At 36.4% G+C, this 17966-nt stretch overlaps 1 protein-coding gene across 2 annotated transcripts in view; it reads right to left on the reverse strand.

Moving 5' to 3' along the window:
- LOC133524952 (prion-like-(Q/N-rich) domain-bearing protein 25) overlaps positions 1 to 16338 on the reverse strand; it is a 48619-nt gene extending 32281 nt beyond the window's left edge. Inside the window, exon 1 of one of the 2 annotated variants that reach the window (XM_061861118.1) lies at positions 16192 to 16338. In XM_061861118.1, the coding sequence (XP_061717102.1) occupies positions 16192 to 16213 (22 nt within the window). In that variant the 5' untranslated portion in view covers positions 16214 to 16338. Of the gene's footprint in view, positions 1 to 1055; positions 1280 to 16191 lie in introns of those variants that run through there. The other variant, XM_061861126.1, reaches the window with a different exon arrangement.
- Between the last annotated feature and the right edge of the window lie 1628 nt (positions 16339 to 17966).

Consider the following 17966-nt stretch of genomic DNA (forward strand, 5'->3'; position numbering starts at 1 on the left):
CAAGCGGAGAGGACTACGGGAGATCGAGATCGACGGAGACAAAATTACAGGAGCTGCAAAACCAAGTGGTCACGATCTCACGATCCTCATTAATGAGGGACCGACAAAGAAGAAGTTGATTTAAAGTAAGGTACCTCACCCATGTAAGGCCGAGTGCATGATGTCTTTACACCGTAAAGTAAGCCTTCTTTGCTCCAAATTTATGGAAAAAAAATACTGTGGTAGGTATGTTATGTTGATAGTTGATTTGAATTTTGAAGTAAGGTATTACCCCAATGTAAGGCCGAAAAAATGGCGGGACGACTTGGACGCATTTTATCTTGATTGGTGGGAAACTACAAAAGACAGCGTTGAGTGGAGAAAGTAAGGGGAGGCCTTTGCCCAGAAGTGGGACACTAAATTAGGCTACATATATTTTTCTCAAACTTGTAATGAAATGTTGACATGACTTACTTCAAATTAGGTCCGGAAATACCACATATCAGGTGCGATGAGTGAAGATGATATGTAAAGGAATTTCATACAGCCTTACACACCTAGGCCGGTAAGGCAACCTTTTGTTTTTAACCTTAATAAACCTGTAAGCAAAATTCTGCCATTATTCTTTTTTGTTTTATTTTTTTGTGTTTGTTAAATATTATTTCAAGATTTCAAAGGGGAACGAAAATTTGATTATTTTTGCGCTACGACGCACGGTTTAGGAGATACAGCCCTGTAACGATTTTTTTTTCAGTCATGCAGTAATCTTTATAGGGCTCTATCTTCTAAATCGTGCGTCGTAGCGCAAAAATAATCAAATTTTCGTTCCCCGTTAGGAAATCCTGAAATAATAATAATAATACACAAAAAAGGAAAAAAGAGGACTTTGCCGGCCTAGGCAAGATTTGTATGAAATTCCATTAACGACCTCTCTTGTCCTAGCCGCACCTGAAACGTCATTACTTCGCAGCCTAATTACAAGGAAATAACATCAATATTTCATTGCATGTTTGAGAAAAAAGTAAAATTCAAAAACAAAAAACGTTTCGAACACAAGTGTCGCTCAAAATACTTACCGTATATGAAAGGCGCGAAGACCGAAGCGCGGAAGCGTTCTAAATTCAAAAGAACATCAAAACTTCGCGACGAAACGCGAGCGAACTTGAGATTCGTAAACGCAGCGCACTGAAATCCAGATGCGAAGATTCGAATTTTAAAAATTTAAGTCGTAGTTTTTTTTTAAATTCGCGATGCTGGCTGGAAACGGCAAGCGTATCGTTCAAGGGTTAGGACGATACTGGAATGATAGCACTGCCGAGGTCTCGATATGACGCACTAATCTTTCCTAGATATTGTGGATTGCACAAACTAGCTGCAATCTAAATAGAACTTTAACATGTTAGGCTAAGGTTGAGATTGGCTCGGAACGCGACGGTGGGCGGTAGGCGGCGATGCATTTTCACAGAGATAGGACATCGGACAGGTGAGGAAGTGTTTTTTCGATGTCTCATCGATTTTTCTTGTATGTAATAGATTTGTTGAAACAAAATATTAATACGACGTTCTGTAAAAACTCATTTATACCACTATATTTAAGTCTAATTACCTACAGAAAAAGAGGTATTATTGATAAAAACTATTTTATACTGAATTAGATTACGCGAGTATAAATAAAATTGAAAAAATAAAAAAATAAAAACAAAACAAAATTTTCTTAAAATCAATAAACCCCCCCCCCCCCCCCCCCCCCTTATAAACCAACCCACTGAAAAACACAAAATAATTTATAGCACCGACTTATACTAAGTAACTACCCAGTTTTTTTGGCAGAAATTTGTTTTACGACGGAATAGGGTGAGGACAGGGAATATACATATAAAGGCAGGTGGGACATATAAATATTAATTATTTGGGATACTTATATAAAAACATAGAGTCTGTCCAAGCTAAGTTGGCAGCGGTTTTGATAGCCCAGCCTGTGCAAGTTTAAGTAAACATCATAATTTCATGGAACTTGACGTTTACAATAATACTTGCACAGGATGGCCGGTCAAAATCGCTTCTAACTTCTTGGTCTGACTATATAACGTTTCGGTGCTAAACGATTTGTTATATTTAGTTTGCCTTAGATCAAGGTTTGTAAAGAAAAAGTTAACAATCCCACTCCCGCTCCCGCTTCCGCTCCCGCTTCCGCTCCCGCTCCCGCTCCCGCTCCCTCTTCCGCTCCCGCTCCCACTCCAACTCACACTTCAACTCCCCATTCTCTTCTCTCTTCAACTACATCTATTCAGCGGTTTAAGCATGAAGAAGTAGGTAGTGAGACAGACAGACAGGCTCCCTTTTATGATATTAGTACATGCATAGAGTGCTCACACCATATATCAGTTTTGGTAACAAAACGCTCATTATATTCGTTGTCGACATCTAGCATCGAGTAGCGGAATAATCAGTACCGCTACTTGACACTAGATGTCTCATGTGTCGCGACTCAAGAAAATTTTATTGCTTAACAATTTACAAGAAATATTACAAGCAGGAATTGAAAATACAGTTCCGGTCAATCCTGTTATATCCTGTTATTAGATACTTAACTGAAAATTGTTGAGCATTAGACTTTTCGTTCGTTCGTTTCGTTGTCAAATAACATACAAACGATATCTAAATGAGAACTTATCTAAACCAGAACTTATAGTTATCGTAAGTCATTCGAATCGGGCCGTATAACGAAATGCTAATTGTACCCGTACGAAGTTGCGCGCAGTAGCGAGTTATATACATCTACAGATATCAAATATTAAAAAACAAATAGGTAACTACAAGATGTGCCTTATAAAGGTATCATTTATAAGTACAAAAAATTACGATAACAATTCAGAATTCAAATAAAACATTTATTAAAAAAACTACCCGTTTACGCAATAAAGCATAACACCTTACTGTTTACATTGAATTACAAGGTCACTTAACACCAAATTATTAAATGCGGCTGTAACTATTACGTATCCGATACATGACAGAGTTAATATTTTGTTCCCGAACCGCATATACAACTTTGTTCGCGATATTAGTCGACAAAGCTTCTTTTGAAACACTGACGCAGGAGTTTTAACGTTTGTATTTGGCGTTAAAGTTGATTTTTGAATGCTCTGTTGACCTGACATCATATTGCAAAGTTAACTATTTTGTCGCTGTTTATTTTGTAATGAATATAGTGAAACCCGGATAAATAGAATCTCGAGAGACCGATCATCGTTTTACAATATTACTTTTTATCACAATTGCTGGTAAAACAGGTTACTTAACAAAGCCGTGCAAGATAATATGTAGGTAATTTAAAAAAAAACTGAATTTATTCCCTCATGAATTTAACGGGCGAAATAAATAAATAATATATAGTTTTAGGTTGCGGTAAGCGGTAAGTGGGGTCAATTCACCCCCCACCTACATATTGCGTGGTTTAATCATACGAAACTGTGAAAACTTTCAGACTGCAATTAAATGTTATTAATACATATGTATATTAAAAATTAACGTATTAAAAATTAAATAATGGTTAGTCAAACCAAAATGGTGACACACGCACACATACACACACACGCGCACGCACACACGCCCCGAAAAATCTTTGACAACATTTTTCACTGCGGCATATTATTTATAATTTTAACAAACGTTTGCCTTTGTATATCAAAGATCAAGAAGAATATTTCGGAGATTTGGTTTAAGTAGTTTTAATTTTGTATGACATTAAGTAAAATAATGGTCAGTAAGAAAAATATTCCCCATTTTCTTTGTAATAGAATTATTGAAACAGCATGTACAAGGTGTAACAATAGTGGGGAGCCCTTTAAGGGCATATTCGATATCGTGTTCTGAGTAGAAAAAAAGTAAAAGATTTTTTTTTGAAACATTTTTTTTTCGTGTCGAAAAAAAAATTGATGCGAAAAAAATTTGTTTCAATGGGGCAGGTCTTCTTTGACGACCTTTTAGGTATAAATAGGGTTATTTGTACGTATATTATTCGCAACTGATATGGGACAATGGAGTAGTACTGGTGATACGGGAGGGGTGAGGGGGGACAGACATAGCTTTGCTGCCATATCAGTTGCGATGAAATAGAAGATGAAAACCTGTCAACATAACGTCAATAATAAAACATGGAGTCCATTTGCGGTTAGCGAAAGTTTGAAACCGTTTCGGTATTTCGTTTAGAAAGGGACATACGTAAGTACATATCAAGTTACTCGCCATGAATTGGTACTATTACTTTATTACATAAATTGACTATTAAGCCCCACGGTAAGCTCGAGAAGGCATGTGTTGTCTATATATAATGTATAAATACTTAAATACATAGAAAAACCCAAGACTCAGGAACAAATATCCGTGAAGAAATGCCCTTACCAGGATTTGAACCCGGGACCATCGGCTTCATAGGCAGGGTCACTAGCTACTAAGGCCAGACCGGTCGTCAGTGTGTATGAATAGAAGGCCGACTTTAAAATATCACGATATCAGGGATCATCAGGGTTCCTTTATATTTTACAACTTTATGTACACAGTTTACTATAAATAAATTACTTACGTACTTACTTATCGTCACCACTGAAAAAAATCTCACATCTCAAAGTTAACACAACAACTCTGTATGTATGATTTTCTTTTTAATTTTTTTTTTACACCTTATACATAATTTCTTATAATATATTACATAGGATTTAAAGAACAAGATACGTTTTTTTCGAAGTAGGGACGATGTGTCAACTAAGTCCCAAACCTGCCATACAAATGCCTGATTTTCACAATCTAATAAAATAATAATTCACAAGTACCAAGACTATTTAATTTTTTTCCTGTGGTGGTATTACATACTGATTTTCAAAAACTATTTATTATCGATCGCTGCAGAATTAGCTTGCTTTATCTCTAGCATTATACTATTATTAGGTTATTATATTATTATTAGGTTTATGTAGTGTATTATTGTAATTTAAATAATTTATGTAGTGTATGTTTTAGTGTTTGTAGTTTATAATTTAAAATTAACATATTATAAGTAGGTATACTTGTTTTATTGTTGTTTTGCACTGCCCAATAGCTTATTTCTTGCCACCGGTTCGCTATCTGAAGGTTGCCTGAAAGAGATCGCTTTAGATAAGTACGCCTGTTGTTACCTACTAATTTAAGTCCTGTCTTTGTTTGTAATATGAGCTTTTCTTTAGTAGTGCACAATAAAGAATTTTAATATTATTATTATTATGCCTGAAAACTAATTCCTTCTGATGCGAGGTTACAATAATACTGGTTTTCAACAGTCAAACCTCGGTAAACGGTGACAACAGCATCGCTCGTGACGGAACAAGTTTTTCTCCGATTTTTATCGCACGATTTTAAAGTAAGAAATCCTTGGTGTTCAATCAGCTGGACAAAACGTGACGCGCCATGTTGTAAAGACATTGGTATTTGAAACAGTTTTTGATAATAAAAAAAACGACAGTACGAATGGAAAGGGCTTTAGGATGCGCTCTGTTATTTCTAGCTTCTGCCCGGGAACAAAAACTATCCTATCTCCTTCGTTGGGCCTCAAACTCCATACTATAAGCTCGTTTTTAGGGTTCCGTAGCCAAATGGCAAAAAACCTAATGGATTCGTCATGTCTGTCTGTCTGTCCGTCCGTGTCACAGCTACTTTTTTCCGAAACTATAAGAACTATATACTGTTGAAACTCGGTAAGTAGATGTATACTGTGAACCGCATTAAGATTTTTACACAAAACTTAGAAAAAAAAAACAATAAATTTTGGGGGTTCCCCATACTTAGAACTGAAACTCATTTTTTTTTCATTAAACCCATACGTGTGGTTTTTTAACATTAGAAAGAAGGTTAGCGATTTTGATGTCTTTTTATTGAAAAGCACTTTTGAAAAATAAGTCATGGCAAATATGTAACAATTTTAAATCATATACGATCATTTACATTCTATTGCTTTCATAAGTAATAGTTATTGATTTTTAGGGTTCCGTACCCAAAGGGTCAAACGGGACCCTATTACTGAGACTTCGCTGTCCGTCCGTCCGTCCGTCTGGCACCAGGCTGTATCTCATGAACCGTGATAGCTAGACAGTTGAAATTTTCACAGATGATGTATTTTTGTTGCCGCTATAACAACAGATACTAAAAACAGAATAAAATAAATATTAAAGGGGGGCTCCCATACAACAATTTTTTTTTTTTCCGTTTTTATAAATAATGGTACGGAACCCTTCGTGCGCGAGTCCGACTCGCACTTGCTCGGTTTTTAACACAATTGAGTGCCGGGAACCCGATCGGCGGGCGCTCTGTTCGTAGTCGCTTTCCTCTACAAAGCGGGAAAACGCTAGAATCGGATATGTAGCGCTACGAAAACGTTGACAGTGAATGCTTTAAAAAAACATTTTCAATAAACACGTATGTCAAGATTGTTTACCTTTTTTTCTAATGCTAAAAAAAGAACTATAAAAAAATGTCACTAGATAAAAAAATTTTTTTTCATAAATTTTGGTTTTTTCTACTCAGAATCACGAGCTCTTTCGATCCCAAAAAATGACTCTGAGTTTATTTCCTATTGCGTTACCATTTACCATTTGCCGCGATATCTATAGTCGAGTAGCAGTACTGAGAGTTCCGCTACTCGATGCTAGATGTCGACTGCGAAAATAATAATCATTTTGGTACCAAAATTGATGTATGGAGTGAGCACTCTATTACTTCTTATTTCTCTATGATGATCCTCAGGGAACTAAGTTAAGTGCGTTGCCGGCCTTTAAGATGAGAGTACGGTCTTTCCTTGAAGGTCGTATCGGTTCAAAAAAAAAAATTTGCTACCGTGATACATACTGCTTTTCACTTCGCCTATGAGGAAATTGTTATGTTCCAAAATATTATTTAAGCTAAAGAAAAAAAGAAAATTGTGCCCTCGAATAGAAAATTTTCTCTTCGATCCCTCCTAGCAGAAAAGTGCAACTTTGATCCCACCTAGCAGAGAAGAAAAAGCTCTTTTTCAAATGGATGATGTGAAAAGAAACCGATATTTGGCAACTTTAACGAAATTTAAATTCAACTCAAACGGTATATTAAACACAAACAATAGTGTTCTGGACCTTTGGGAGGCGTGCGCGGAGCCGCCAACACGTAGAGGCCCTTTGACACTTTAATGAAATGTAAGGGGTACACAGAGCTGATGCTGCTCTTCCCCGTGTCATGGGACGCACGCAGGCAGCACCCGCCGGACGCCTGCCTAAATTAAACGGAATCCAGTTTTTCTGAAGGTTATTGCTACCTAGATTAGAGATGAAAATTCCGGAAAAAAAAACAAATGATTTTTTCGGGAATTTTACCACATTTCGTTTTTTTCCTGTTTTATTCAGAAAAATTAAATACGTCGTACACAGTGCCACTAATGAGTGCCAAATATATAAAATGCACATTAGACGTGCAACCTTAACCTTCCTGTTTAAATTCCCAATTAAATTTAAGTAATACAGAAGTTTAAAAAAATACTAGATTTTTCGGCTTCATTCGTTTCTTTCGGAAGTATTAATTGTTACTGAAATTTGCATTATTTTTTCGAAAGAAAGAAATTATCCCGTATTTATCCGGGTTTTTTCAACGCCAACCTAGATGCCATACGCGTCATGTCCCTGACAAAGTAGACCTTATTGTCATCGATATAATGCTTATTGTAGAATGCCACAGCAGTATTAGGTACCTATATTGCTAATATTGGTATCACACTCTGAATACGTCAATTGTACTGAGGTCCATATGAGGTGAAACGCTGTGATGCAACACACATGCCATTCAAAATGAAACTGTAACTATAAACAAATAAAGTACAAAATCGTTTGACACACACCATTGCCAAATCGTACCGTTGAAAACTAACTTCATTATCAGTCACGGTCGTAAATAAGTGAACAGTTTTGAGTTTTATGTCGTTGAGATAAGGCGGTTTTGTGTATACATGTTTTTTGCGAAAAAGAACCGTTACGTTAGGTGAATTACCTGTGCGCTAATTATTTATGTGAAATGTTTGCACTGATTTCTGTATATGTGGCTATATCACTTGTATTTTAGGAAAAGGCAAATGTAATTAATAAGTAAATTATATGAAATATATTCCTTTTAAATTTACCAAATGTATGCAATTTGGCATAAAGACCACTGTATCTAGTTTGTTATTTCATTTCGTAATTTGAAATAAGAAATGTAACCTGAAAACAGTTATAGGTGGTGCACGAGCTGGGGTTCGAACCGACAACCTCCGGTTTAGAAGCCGTACATCGACTTAACCGCTGACCGCTAACCTACCAGTATTCTGGGTATAGATCGTGTCATTCACAATGACGCGTGCCTTGACCCGTAATGGCATGTAAATAAAGGTTAGATTTGACAAATCTGCGCGCCATCGTGGATGACACGAACTATAGGCATCTACTTACATGAGTATTTTTCGGTTGAATAATTGAAATAGTTATTTGTGCAACAAGAGAGGAAGGTTGGTTTTTCTTGGGAGGGACTCAAAAATACGAGATGTAAAATAACTTTGCTCTCGTGTGACACACACAACTTTTCACCTCAGTAGTGAGAACATATTAAAAATTAAAAAAAATCAACATCAAGTAAAGTTAACCACATTTATTTACATTCATGAATGAAAAGCATCATAATTATGACGAAAGCTTGTCTCACTCCCCGGAGTGACGAAAGTAGGCTTGTTCGAGCTGCTGAGGCGAAAAATACATATATAGACCAACTGCTGATACGAGTCAAGTACAAAAAATTGGCTTTAAATTTCATTCTCAGCTCAGCTTTTATCGCTAACTATACTTTTCTAAGAAAACTAATACAATTAGGCAACTTAATTAGAAAACTAATTGTATTAGTTGTATTTTCAGGCAAGTAATACAATTAGGTTAAATGCCATCATTCATTCATAAATGAAAGGCATCATCATTATGACGAAAGCTTGTCTCCCCCCTGGAGTGAGGAAAGTCGCACTTTCGTCACTCCCCGGAGTGAGGAAAGTAGGTTTGTTCGAGCTGCTGAGGTGAAAAATACATATATAGACCAACTGCTGATACGAGTCAAGTACAAAAAATTGGCTTTAAATTTCATTCTCAGCTCAGCTTTTATCGCTAACTATACTTTTCTAAGAAAACTAATACAATTAGGCAACTTAATTAGAAAACTAATTGTATTAGTTGTATTTTCAGGCAACTAATACAATTAGGTTAAATGCCATTCATTCATAAATGAAAGGCATCATCATTATGACGAAAGCTTGTCTCCCCCCTGGAGTGAGGAAAGTAGGCTTGTTCGAGCTGCTGAGGTGAAAAATACATATATAGACCAACTGCTGATACGAGTCAAGTACAAAAAATTGGCTTTAAATTTCATTCTCAGCTCAGCTTTTATCGCTAACTATACTTTTCTAAGAAAACTAATACAATTAGGCAACTTAATTAGAAAACTAATTGTATTAGTTGTATTTTCAGGCAACTAATACAATTAGGTTAAATGCCATTCATTCATAAATGAAAGGCATCATCATTATGACGAAAGCTTGTCTCCCCCCTGGACTGAGGAAAGTAGGCTTGTTCGAGCTGCTGAGGTGAAAAATACATATATAGACCAACTGCTGATACTAGTCAAGTACAAAAAATTGGCTTTAAATTTCATTCTCAGATCAGCTTTTATCGCTAACTATACTTTTCTAAGAAAACTAATACAATTAGGCAACTTAATTAGAAAACTAATTGTATTAGTTGTATTTTCAGGCAACTAATACAATTAGGTTAATGACAAACACAGGTTGCGTTGTTTTCAGAGTCATCACAGAGTTCCCATGCCCACCTCCTGTCTCCATCATCAGATCAGCTCGATGGTACCATAATATTGCATTGTCACCCGACTAACATATGTAGGCACATTTTCAGCTCGATCGAAAATCGGGAAGTGGGTCAAATTTAGCTTCCAAGATTTGACCCACACTAACAAACTTGCATACTAACAAGTTAAATAAAAGCTTGTAAAAAGGTTTTGACCCATAAAAGTAAAAGTAAGTTTCTTCTGACGACGTTGGGGCAATGCGTCATGTAAGCGATGGGAATTGCATGTTTCAACCGCACTTGATTCCTGGGATATTCCAATCGTTACTTTAATCCAGCGCTCGAGTCGAACGCTAAAGCTAGGCTTTTTATATAGGTACAGTCAGCATCAATAGTAGCGGATGAAACAACGCGCCAAAAGTATCTGATATTCCGGACTTTTCCAAATAAGGATACATAATTCTCTAAAATTTACTTTCAAAAGTATATCTTTTTTTACCATCAACTTTTGTTAAGCTGTTACAGAATGGTAGATACTTTTGAAACCTTGTTTGATCCGCTACTTTTGATGCTGACTGTACATGTAGGGGCGAAAGCGCGGGGTTAAAGTCTCTCGCGCCTATATATTTTTTAATTTGCCGTTTTTTTCTACTGGCAGGAATGGTTTGACAGATTATAGTCTAATTTCCTTGTGATTTTTTTCATGGCATTATTTGCCTTTGATTAAAACGTGTAAAATATCAATATAAAATAATTATATATACAATTTTGTGAACGACATCGATGCACCAGAGTTTGACTCCCCAACGCGCGCAGAACGAACAGCGTGACCGCCATACCACTTAATTTCCACAAGGTTCTATCTAGCTGGATTCCAGTACCTATTGGGACCTTTTTGCTGTAACTTGATTATATCCTGTTACTGTGACGGGAAAGTGTTATGTGTCAGGAAAGCAGTAATTACTGGTCGATATTAAGAGGATAGATTTTTAGCCTATTTACGTCCCACTGTTGGACAAATGCCCCCTCTCCTTCCTGTGCTGAGTAGGATCCCGCCAATTCCGCTTAAACGCATCCAAGTCGTCCCGCCATGTCTTTCTCGGTCTGCCTCTGCCACGACTACTCTGGGGATGCCAACTAGTGGCTATTCTGGACTGGACGTCGTTCGATACCCCCCGTCAGGGCGGTATGAGGAGCCGCTTCCGCCTGTGGTGGTGGTGGGGAGGTCAATTGGCCGTCATTTGGGGGAGGGTGTGTGTGGCTGGTGTGGGCCAGCTCTTCGCTACTGATCATTACCCAACCCAGCCTAGTGGCTATTTTGGTCCATCTGTAATATTTATACGCCGGCACACTTGTCTCCAGCTCAGTCTTACCACCACCACTACTACTAGGCCTGCCTGGTAAATACTTAAGAGGGGAGATTAGTGGTCATTTTTCCAGGTATACGTTGTCGACTCTCTGTATTTTGGGCTTAGATGAAGACCCTGGGGACCCGGAGCCCATTGTATATTTAGAGAGCTGGCGAAGCGACTCATTGATGCTACGGGTGACCAGAGGGTTAGTTTCTTTCCTTGCCCAGCGAGAATATAGCATTTTGGTACCAAAACTGATGTATGGAGTAAGCACTCTATTACTTCTTACTTCTCTATGCTTTTACTGAGGCGCCAACCCCGAAAGCACGAAAAAATAATTCGCTGTTTCATACATTTTGGCAGGTGACTAAATACACCATGTATTTAGAGTCAGACCAAGCTAAGTTAGCAATGATTGATAGCCCTGTGCAAGTGATAAGTAAACGTCATAATTTAGTAGAAGCCTGACGTTTATACGAGTAGCAACAGTAGCACTATGGAAGGTGGAGGTATAAGGAAAGAAATCTCCGTAAATGTTTCGTTTCGAGTGATAAGTGATGTGATATCTCAGTGTTACATCATTACGTTTTCGAAAAAGTGATGTGATATAGCATTACTTTTTGAAGCACTGTTTCGCGCATGTCTAATCTCCAATCTCCATATACTAAAAAGTGTCATCAGAAAACCTTAAATAGTTGGCGCTACAATACCTAGAGTACTTGAACAAAAACGTCAAATCATAGACAGCGCACTTCACTCCGTCAATAACTAGATTCTTAGCTACACTAGCGCTACTCTGGAGAGATTTGGAACTATTATTTATAGCTGACAGCTGAACACTTTTGCAACAGTTCTACCATAAGAGATTTAACTCCTTTTAATCCACACTCCATAAGTAGCACGATCTAGGCTGTCAACATCGCTGGTCTGACTCCAGTTGATAATAAATAATAATAAATAAATAATATAGGACATTATTACACAAATTGACTAAGTCCCACAGTAAGCTCAATAAGGCTTGTGTTGAGGGTACTTAGACAACGATATATATAATATATAAATATTTATAAATACTTAAATACATAGAAAACACCCATGACTCAGGAACAAATATCCATACTCATCACACGAATAAATGCCCTTACCAGGATTTGAACCCGGGGACCATCAGCTTCGTAGGCGGGGCACTACCCACTAGGCCAAACCGGTCGTCAAGATTGATTGGTTTTACGATATTGTCAGTGAAAACCTTGCCCCGGGACACAACTTTAGCCAGATCGTCGTTCCAGCATGCTGGAGGCCTTCCCACGCTGGGTTTTCCGGTATGCGCTCTTAATCTCTATAATAAGTTTAAAAAAAATGCAGCTGAGAGCACAAACCGCTTATGATAGTTGCGAGCCGTGGCCAGACTACCACCCACAGATACCGCATTATCACAGAACAGGTAACGGTACTATCAAGCTATTAAATATCAACACGAACAAAGTGCCAAAAATATAACACTTGTAAAGTATAGGCAATAAGGTCGTGTATACATATTTTTGGGACTTTGTCCGTGTAGATATTTAATACCTTGACTGTAACGTCATCAATTGACAGCCTCCTAACCTTGGTAGCAAAAAAAAAACAAAGCTCAAAGCTCCTGGCTCGAATCCTAGTAACGGCATAATTTTGTTCCTGAGTCATGGATGCTTTATATGTATTTTCATCACACTTGCTCGAAAATGATCTTATTACATGCAGGTGTACTGAAGGACAAAGGCCTATTTTGTTCCCGCGGGAGTTATTGTGAAAAAAAAAGCTTTTTTTTATGTCGTTTCTCCATACAAACCAAGTAGCAATGAATAATTTTTTTTAAATACTGACAATTTATAATTTAATATTTTTGTTTATATTTAAAATTATTTAATTTGATTTTTTAATAGCCCTTTTAAATATTTTTACATAATTTTCAATCATGGCTGAATGCCGAATAGGTCTGCGCCTTCGATGCCTTCTGTCAAGAAATATAAAAATGGCGTCAAGTGTTTAATATGTCACCGTATTTAAGAATTATTTCGCTTAAAATTTTGTTTTTTCTTCTCAAGTTTAATGAAAAACATTGTATGTAACTCCGGGGGTAAGAATATTGCAAACTCGAGTCTCTAATTACCGCCCTCGTACCCAAAATTTCACTTACCCTCCTCTCAGTAGATAAAAATATAGTACAAAAGACATCAACGCACTTATTATTCTTGACCGCGGTGACACGTGATTGGTCGAATTCATAACAGTTGACTAAAGCATTTCGTAAGAAGTCATTATAGTTGAGTCGAGAGCCCATAGTGCAATAGTGTTTTATTATTGATTTGTTTCATTAAAACTATAATGATTACTTGTAAAATCTGAATTTTATTTTGACTTGTAAACTGTACTTTTACTTTATCAATAATAATCTGTACCCCTAGTGTTAATCCATTCGATGGCGTAACGTGACGTACGCGTTTGCGTTAAGTCTCATTTTGTATGGGCTTCTGAGTTTCCAAAACGTCCCGCTTGGCGCGCTGTTTCTGAATCCCATACAAAATGCGACTTAACGCATACGCGTACGTCACGTTACGAAATCGATTAAATTTACACTAGGGACTCTGTATTGTGTATATGCGATTACAGTTTGGAAACGAAGTCTATTCAACCATTGAAGTCGACAAATACAAAAATGTTTCTATAAGTAGTGTGATTCTTAGCCCGTAAGGCCTGTCCTTAGATATGTTTAATGACCCGATTCGAAGAATGATTAAGACACGTTTAAGATCTTGGAAAGATCTTTAAAAGATCAATAACTAAACGACATGTCAAAATTGACGTTTATTTCGATTCCGCTGTGATCCCAATAAGATATATCTACGATATTTCTAACGTCAAAGTGACATATTGGATGCCCGAATCGAGCTGCCTCTATCAATTATACGACATACAAACGGTATCGATATATTATCTATTTATCGTTATCTTATCTTTATCGTATCTCATTCTTCGAATCGGGCCATATGTCAATGGCTGATACACTTGTCGAGTCTAAGCGAGTGCAGCGCTATAACTTTCTCTGTCACTCTAATTTCGCCTTTATTGGAGTAAACGAGAAAGATCCCCGTAATTTGCGAATTTCGGTTTCCGCGATAGGCCTCAGAATTAGCTTGGTCCGATTATACGTGTTGATGTGTATGTTTATAATAATTTTAACCTCTTGAATAGAGTGAGGCCACGCTGGTGCGTTGCGTTGCGTTGTTTCGTCGCAAGCGTCAACGCTGCGTCGTTTTACTTAAACACATGCCATGTTTATGACATGCCACATTGATGCATTGACGACGCGACGCAAACGCAACGCACCAGTGTGACCTCACTCGTAGACACTACATCACATTCTTTTTCAATAATTGATAACTTAAACCTCAAGTACTCGTTTATGCCAATAAAATTTCTAGTTATTTTGATGACTGTACTCATCATAGACCATCTTTCATAGACTACGCATCAGCGTTTCGTAAAGGTCATCATATTTTTTTTATAATTCAGGATCTTTGTCAGGGAATTAAATGTATCTGGTAAATGCAACTGTATACGTACGAGTATTTAGTATTTTGGAGATCTATGATACAATTTGCTGTAAAATCGCTAATTTAAGTACTAATAGCAGGCGCAGTTAAACACAAATTTAAAGATAACATGCTGATATTGCTGATAAACGTTCAAGATATTGCAAATACCTATTGATTTAAGTATAAGACAGATATATGTATACTCGTTAAGCATTGGTCTTCCTTTCTCAGTTACTTAAAAAAATTGTCTAAATGTGTCGTTTCCAAGCAAAAAAGTCCTACTTTTTCGCTTGCAATAAGGACGCTTTCACAGGTTATTCGTATAAAGATACAAGCAAATCTCATCCTTATCGTAAGCGACGATGAGGGACTTTTGTCTAGACTTCTACACAAATCATTTAAATAAGGTAATAAAATAGTAATCAAAAAATTAAAAACTGTAAAACCACCCAACTATAGTCCAAAGCTCCCAACTATGGTCCACAAATAAACTAAATTTTTCTCGTTCAGGTGTGTATTTTACTATATTTTTGTAGTTCTAAGGCAAAGTATGTTTATAAATGGAAGGTAAAACTAGGAGTAAACCACAAGGAACATTGGTATAGATACTTAATTTCCTTTTGAACTTGTGGACCATAGTTGCAGTATTGGACTATAGTTGGGTGGTTTTACGGAACCAATTAAAACACTAATTGCTTAGTTAAACTAATTTTACCTTTTTTTTAAAGTTATCAAACATAATGTTCAATCCACAAAAACTTTATTCCATAAAAATCAAAAACAGAATTCGAAATACATAATCCATTCAAGAGCATATTCGGTATCGTGTTCTAATTAGGAAAAACTAGAAAAAAAATTGCGTGATAAATTTTTCAGGCCTAATATGGAAAGGTGCCCGACAAATAAATAAATAATTTTTTTTTCGTGTAAAAAAAATCTTTCCTAATTGGAACACGATATTGAAGATGCCCTGAAACGGTTTCCCACTATTTTTGTACATTCATTCATTCTTTTAAAATTATAGCTTCAGTCCAGTGTCCCTATTTCGCCAGTAGGAGCTTTAAATACGACTAAAATTGCATGGTGATTTTACTACACTGTATATTCTGATTTCACGTAGAAAATTCACCCATAATTAAATAAGTGGTCAATTGGTCACCTTTTAAATCATTTAGAGTTTGATCAAAAATCACATAAATAATAAATATCAGAAAGTATTAATCAAAAGTAGCAAAGTCGTATACAAAAAAAACGCCAGCGTAATAATAGTTGAAATTTTAAAACAGCACATACCTAGCGTACAGAACGTGATAGAGTTTTCCAACACGTAATGCGTACGTCAAATGAAACTACGTGCTGGTACGCAATAAAAAAAATCGCACAGCAATTTCGCTATTGCATCAAAAAACTTACCATAGTTCATAGGAAATCCCATTTAAAAACACTTCACTGTTTATTTTCGACTTTCGTATTTCTGGTTTGGTAGCGCGGTAACCATGGAAACGGCAAGATGGCTGACGACGCATGCGCGCGGCGGCTCCAGCCAGACTGACATTGGCGCGTTGGCGCGCTGCGCTTGGAATGGGTAAAAAATTATTCGACCATTGAGATACTGTGGTATTTTAATGATATCAAAGTGTTTTTTTTTGGTCTTAATAGGAAGGTACGTTTTAAGGGGTTTTAATAGGAAGGTACTGTCGTTTCATATAAGTGTACTTAACAAAAATAGTGGGGGTACCAGGGGGGTACTGATTGGGAAAAAATAGAAAAAAATTAAGCTACGAAATTTTTTTTGGCCTTTGTATGGAGGGTCGACCTGGACTTGCACGACTGGGTTGACTTGGACGACCTGCTCCATAGAAAAAAAGATATTTTTCGCGTCAAAAATATAATTTCTTCTACTTTTTCCTAATTAAATAAGGAATATGCCTAATTAAACTGATCTACAATTCTCCACCTTTTGTTGTTACACCTTTTTACCTGCCTGCTTTGCTGTTACGAATTTAAAAGTAAATTTTATAATTTCACTTAGCTCATGTTAAGGGTTTTTCTTCTTAATAAAATAGGACGTATTTATTTATTTATTTGTAAAATGCATAAATTAATATTTCTAACATAATTGTTCCGAATTAAGCAACGATAAATACAAGTTTAATATTCTGTTTCTGTCATCTACTTACAATAAACAGTACCTATATACAAAAAAAAATATGGAAATGCAATGGTATTCTATAAGTATATATATTAGAAAATATCCATACGTCAAAACTAATATTTCTGAAAAACACTTATTTAGCCCTTGCCAGGATTCGAACCCAAGACCTCTTGTTTCATAGTAAACTATAGTTAATAACGGAATATTTAATAATAAGAAACGTCTCAATTTACTTGGCTTAAAGGACTCGCATTCAGGCCATAATTATTTAAAAAATCCTGAAGTGAAGGACCCGCGCGAAATCACATTTTGATACAAACGTAGTCCTCATTTTCCTCTCTGAATATTAAAAAAAAAAAATTATTTCAAGCTATTTGGCTCATATTTGTACAATATTCAAACAACACACATATTATAATAGAAATAGACACTAAAGAATAACTACACTAAAATATACAATAAATTTACACATTATAATAATTATGCTAACTATCCGACGCCTGTCCTCATTAACATTATTGAAAATATTTTGACACAATTTGTTGTATATCAATGAACACCACAGTTTAGAATTATAGGACCCTAGTTATTAGAACTAGGACTATAGTTATTACAGTTATTATGTTATTCACTCCAAATTTTTATAATAATGCAAAAATCGAAAAATTATGCAAAAAAATCCAGTGAGTAAAATGGGGACAACGTTTGTATGGAGAATCGGCTGTCCTCTTTCCTCTTATGCCTACGATAATCCCAAGTATTTACTCAATGGAACACGTACAGTGACAACCATTGAACCTTAAAATCAAAAGGGATCAGGAGGAACCGGATCTGATTATGGGCCAACAGTGGGTGTGTGTTATTGTGACCATGCTTTGGCAATAAATATCGTAAAACCACCCAAGACCCAACTGTTGCCTCGTGGCGCCCACCCCACCATACAAAATAAGAGCTCTACAGAGCTCAATGAGGGGGGGCGGGTTTAGGGTCGGCAACGCGCATGTAACTCCTCTGGAGTTGCAGGCGTACATAG

This window comes from Cydia pomonella, chromosome 1 (assembly GCF_033807575.1).
Source record: "Cydia pomonella isolate Wapato2018A chromosome 1, ilCydPomo1, whole genome shotgun sequence".
NCBI lineage: Eukaryota > Metazoa > Arthropoda > Insecta > Lepidoptera > Tortricidae > Cydia > Cydia pomonella.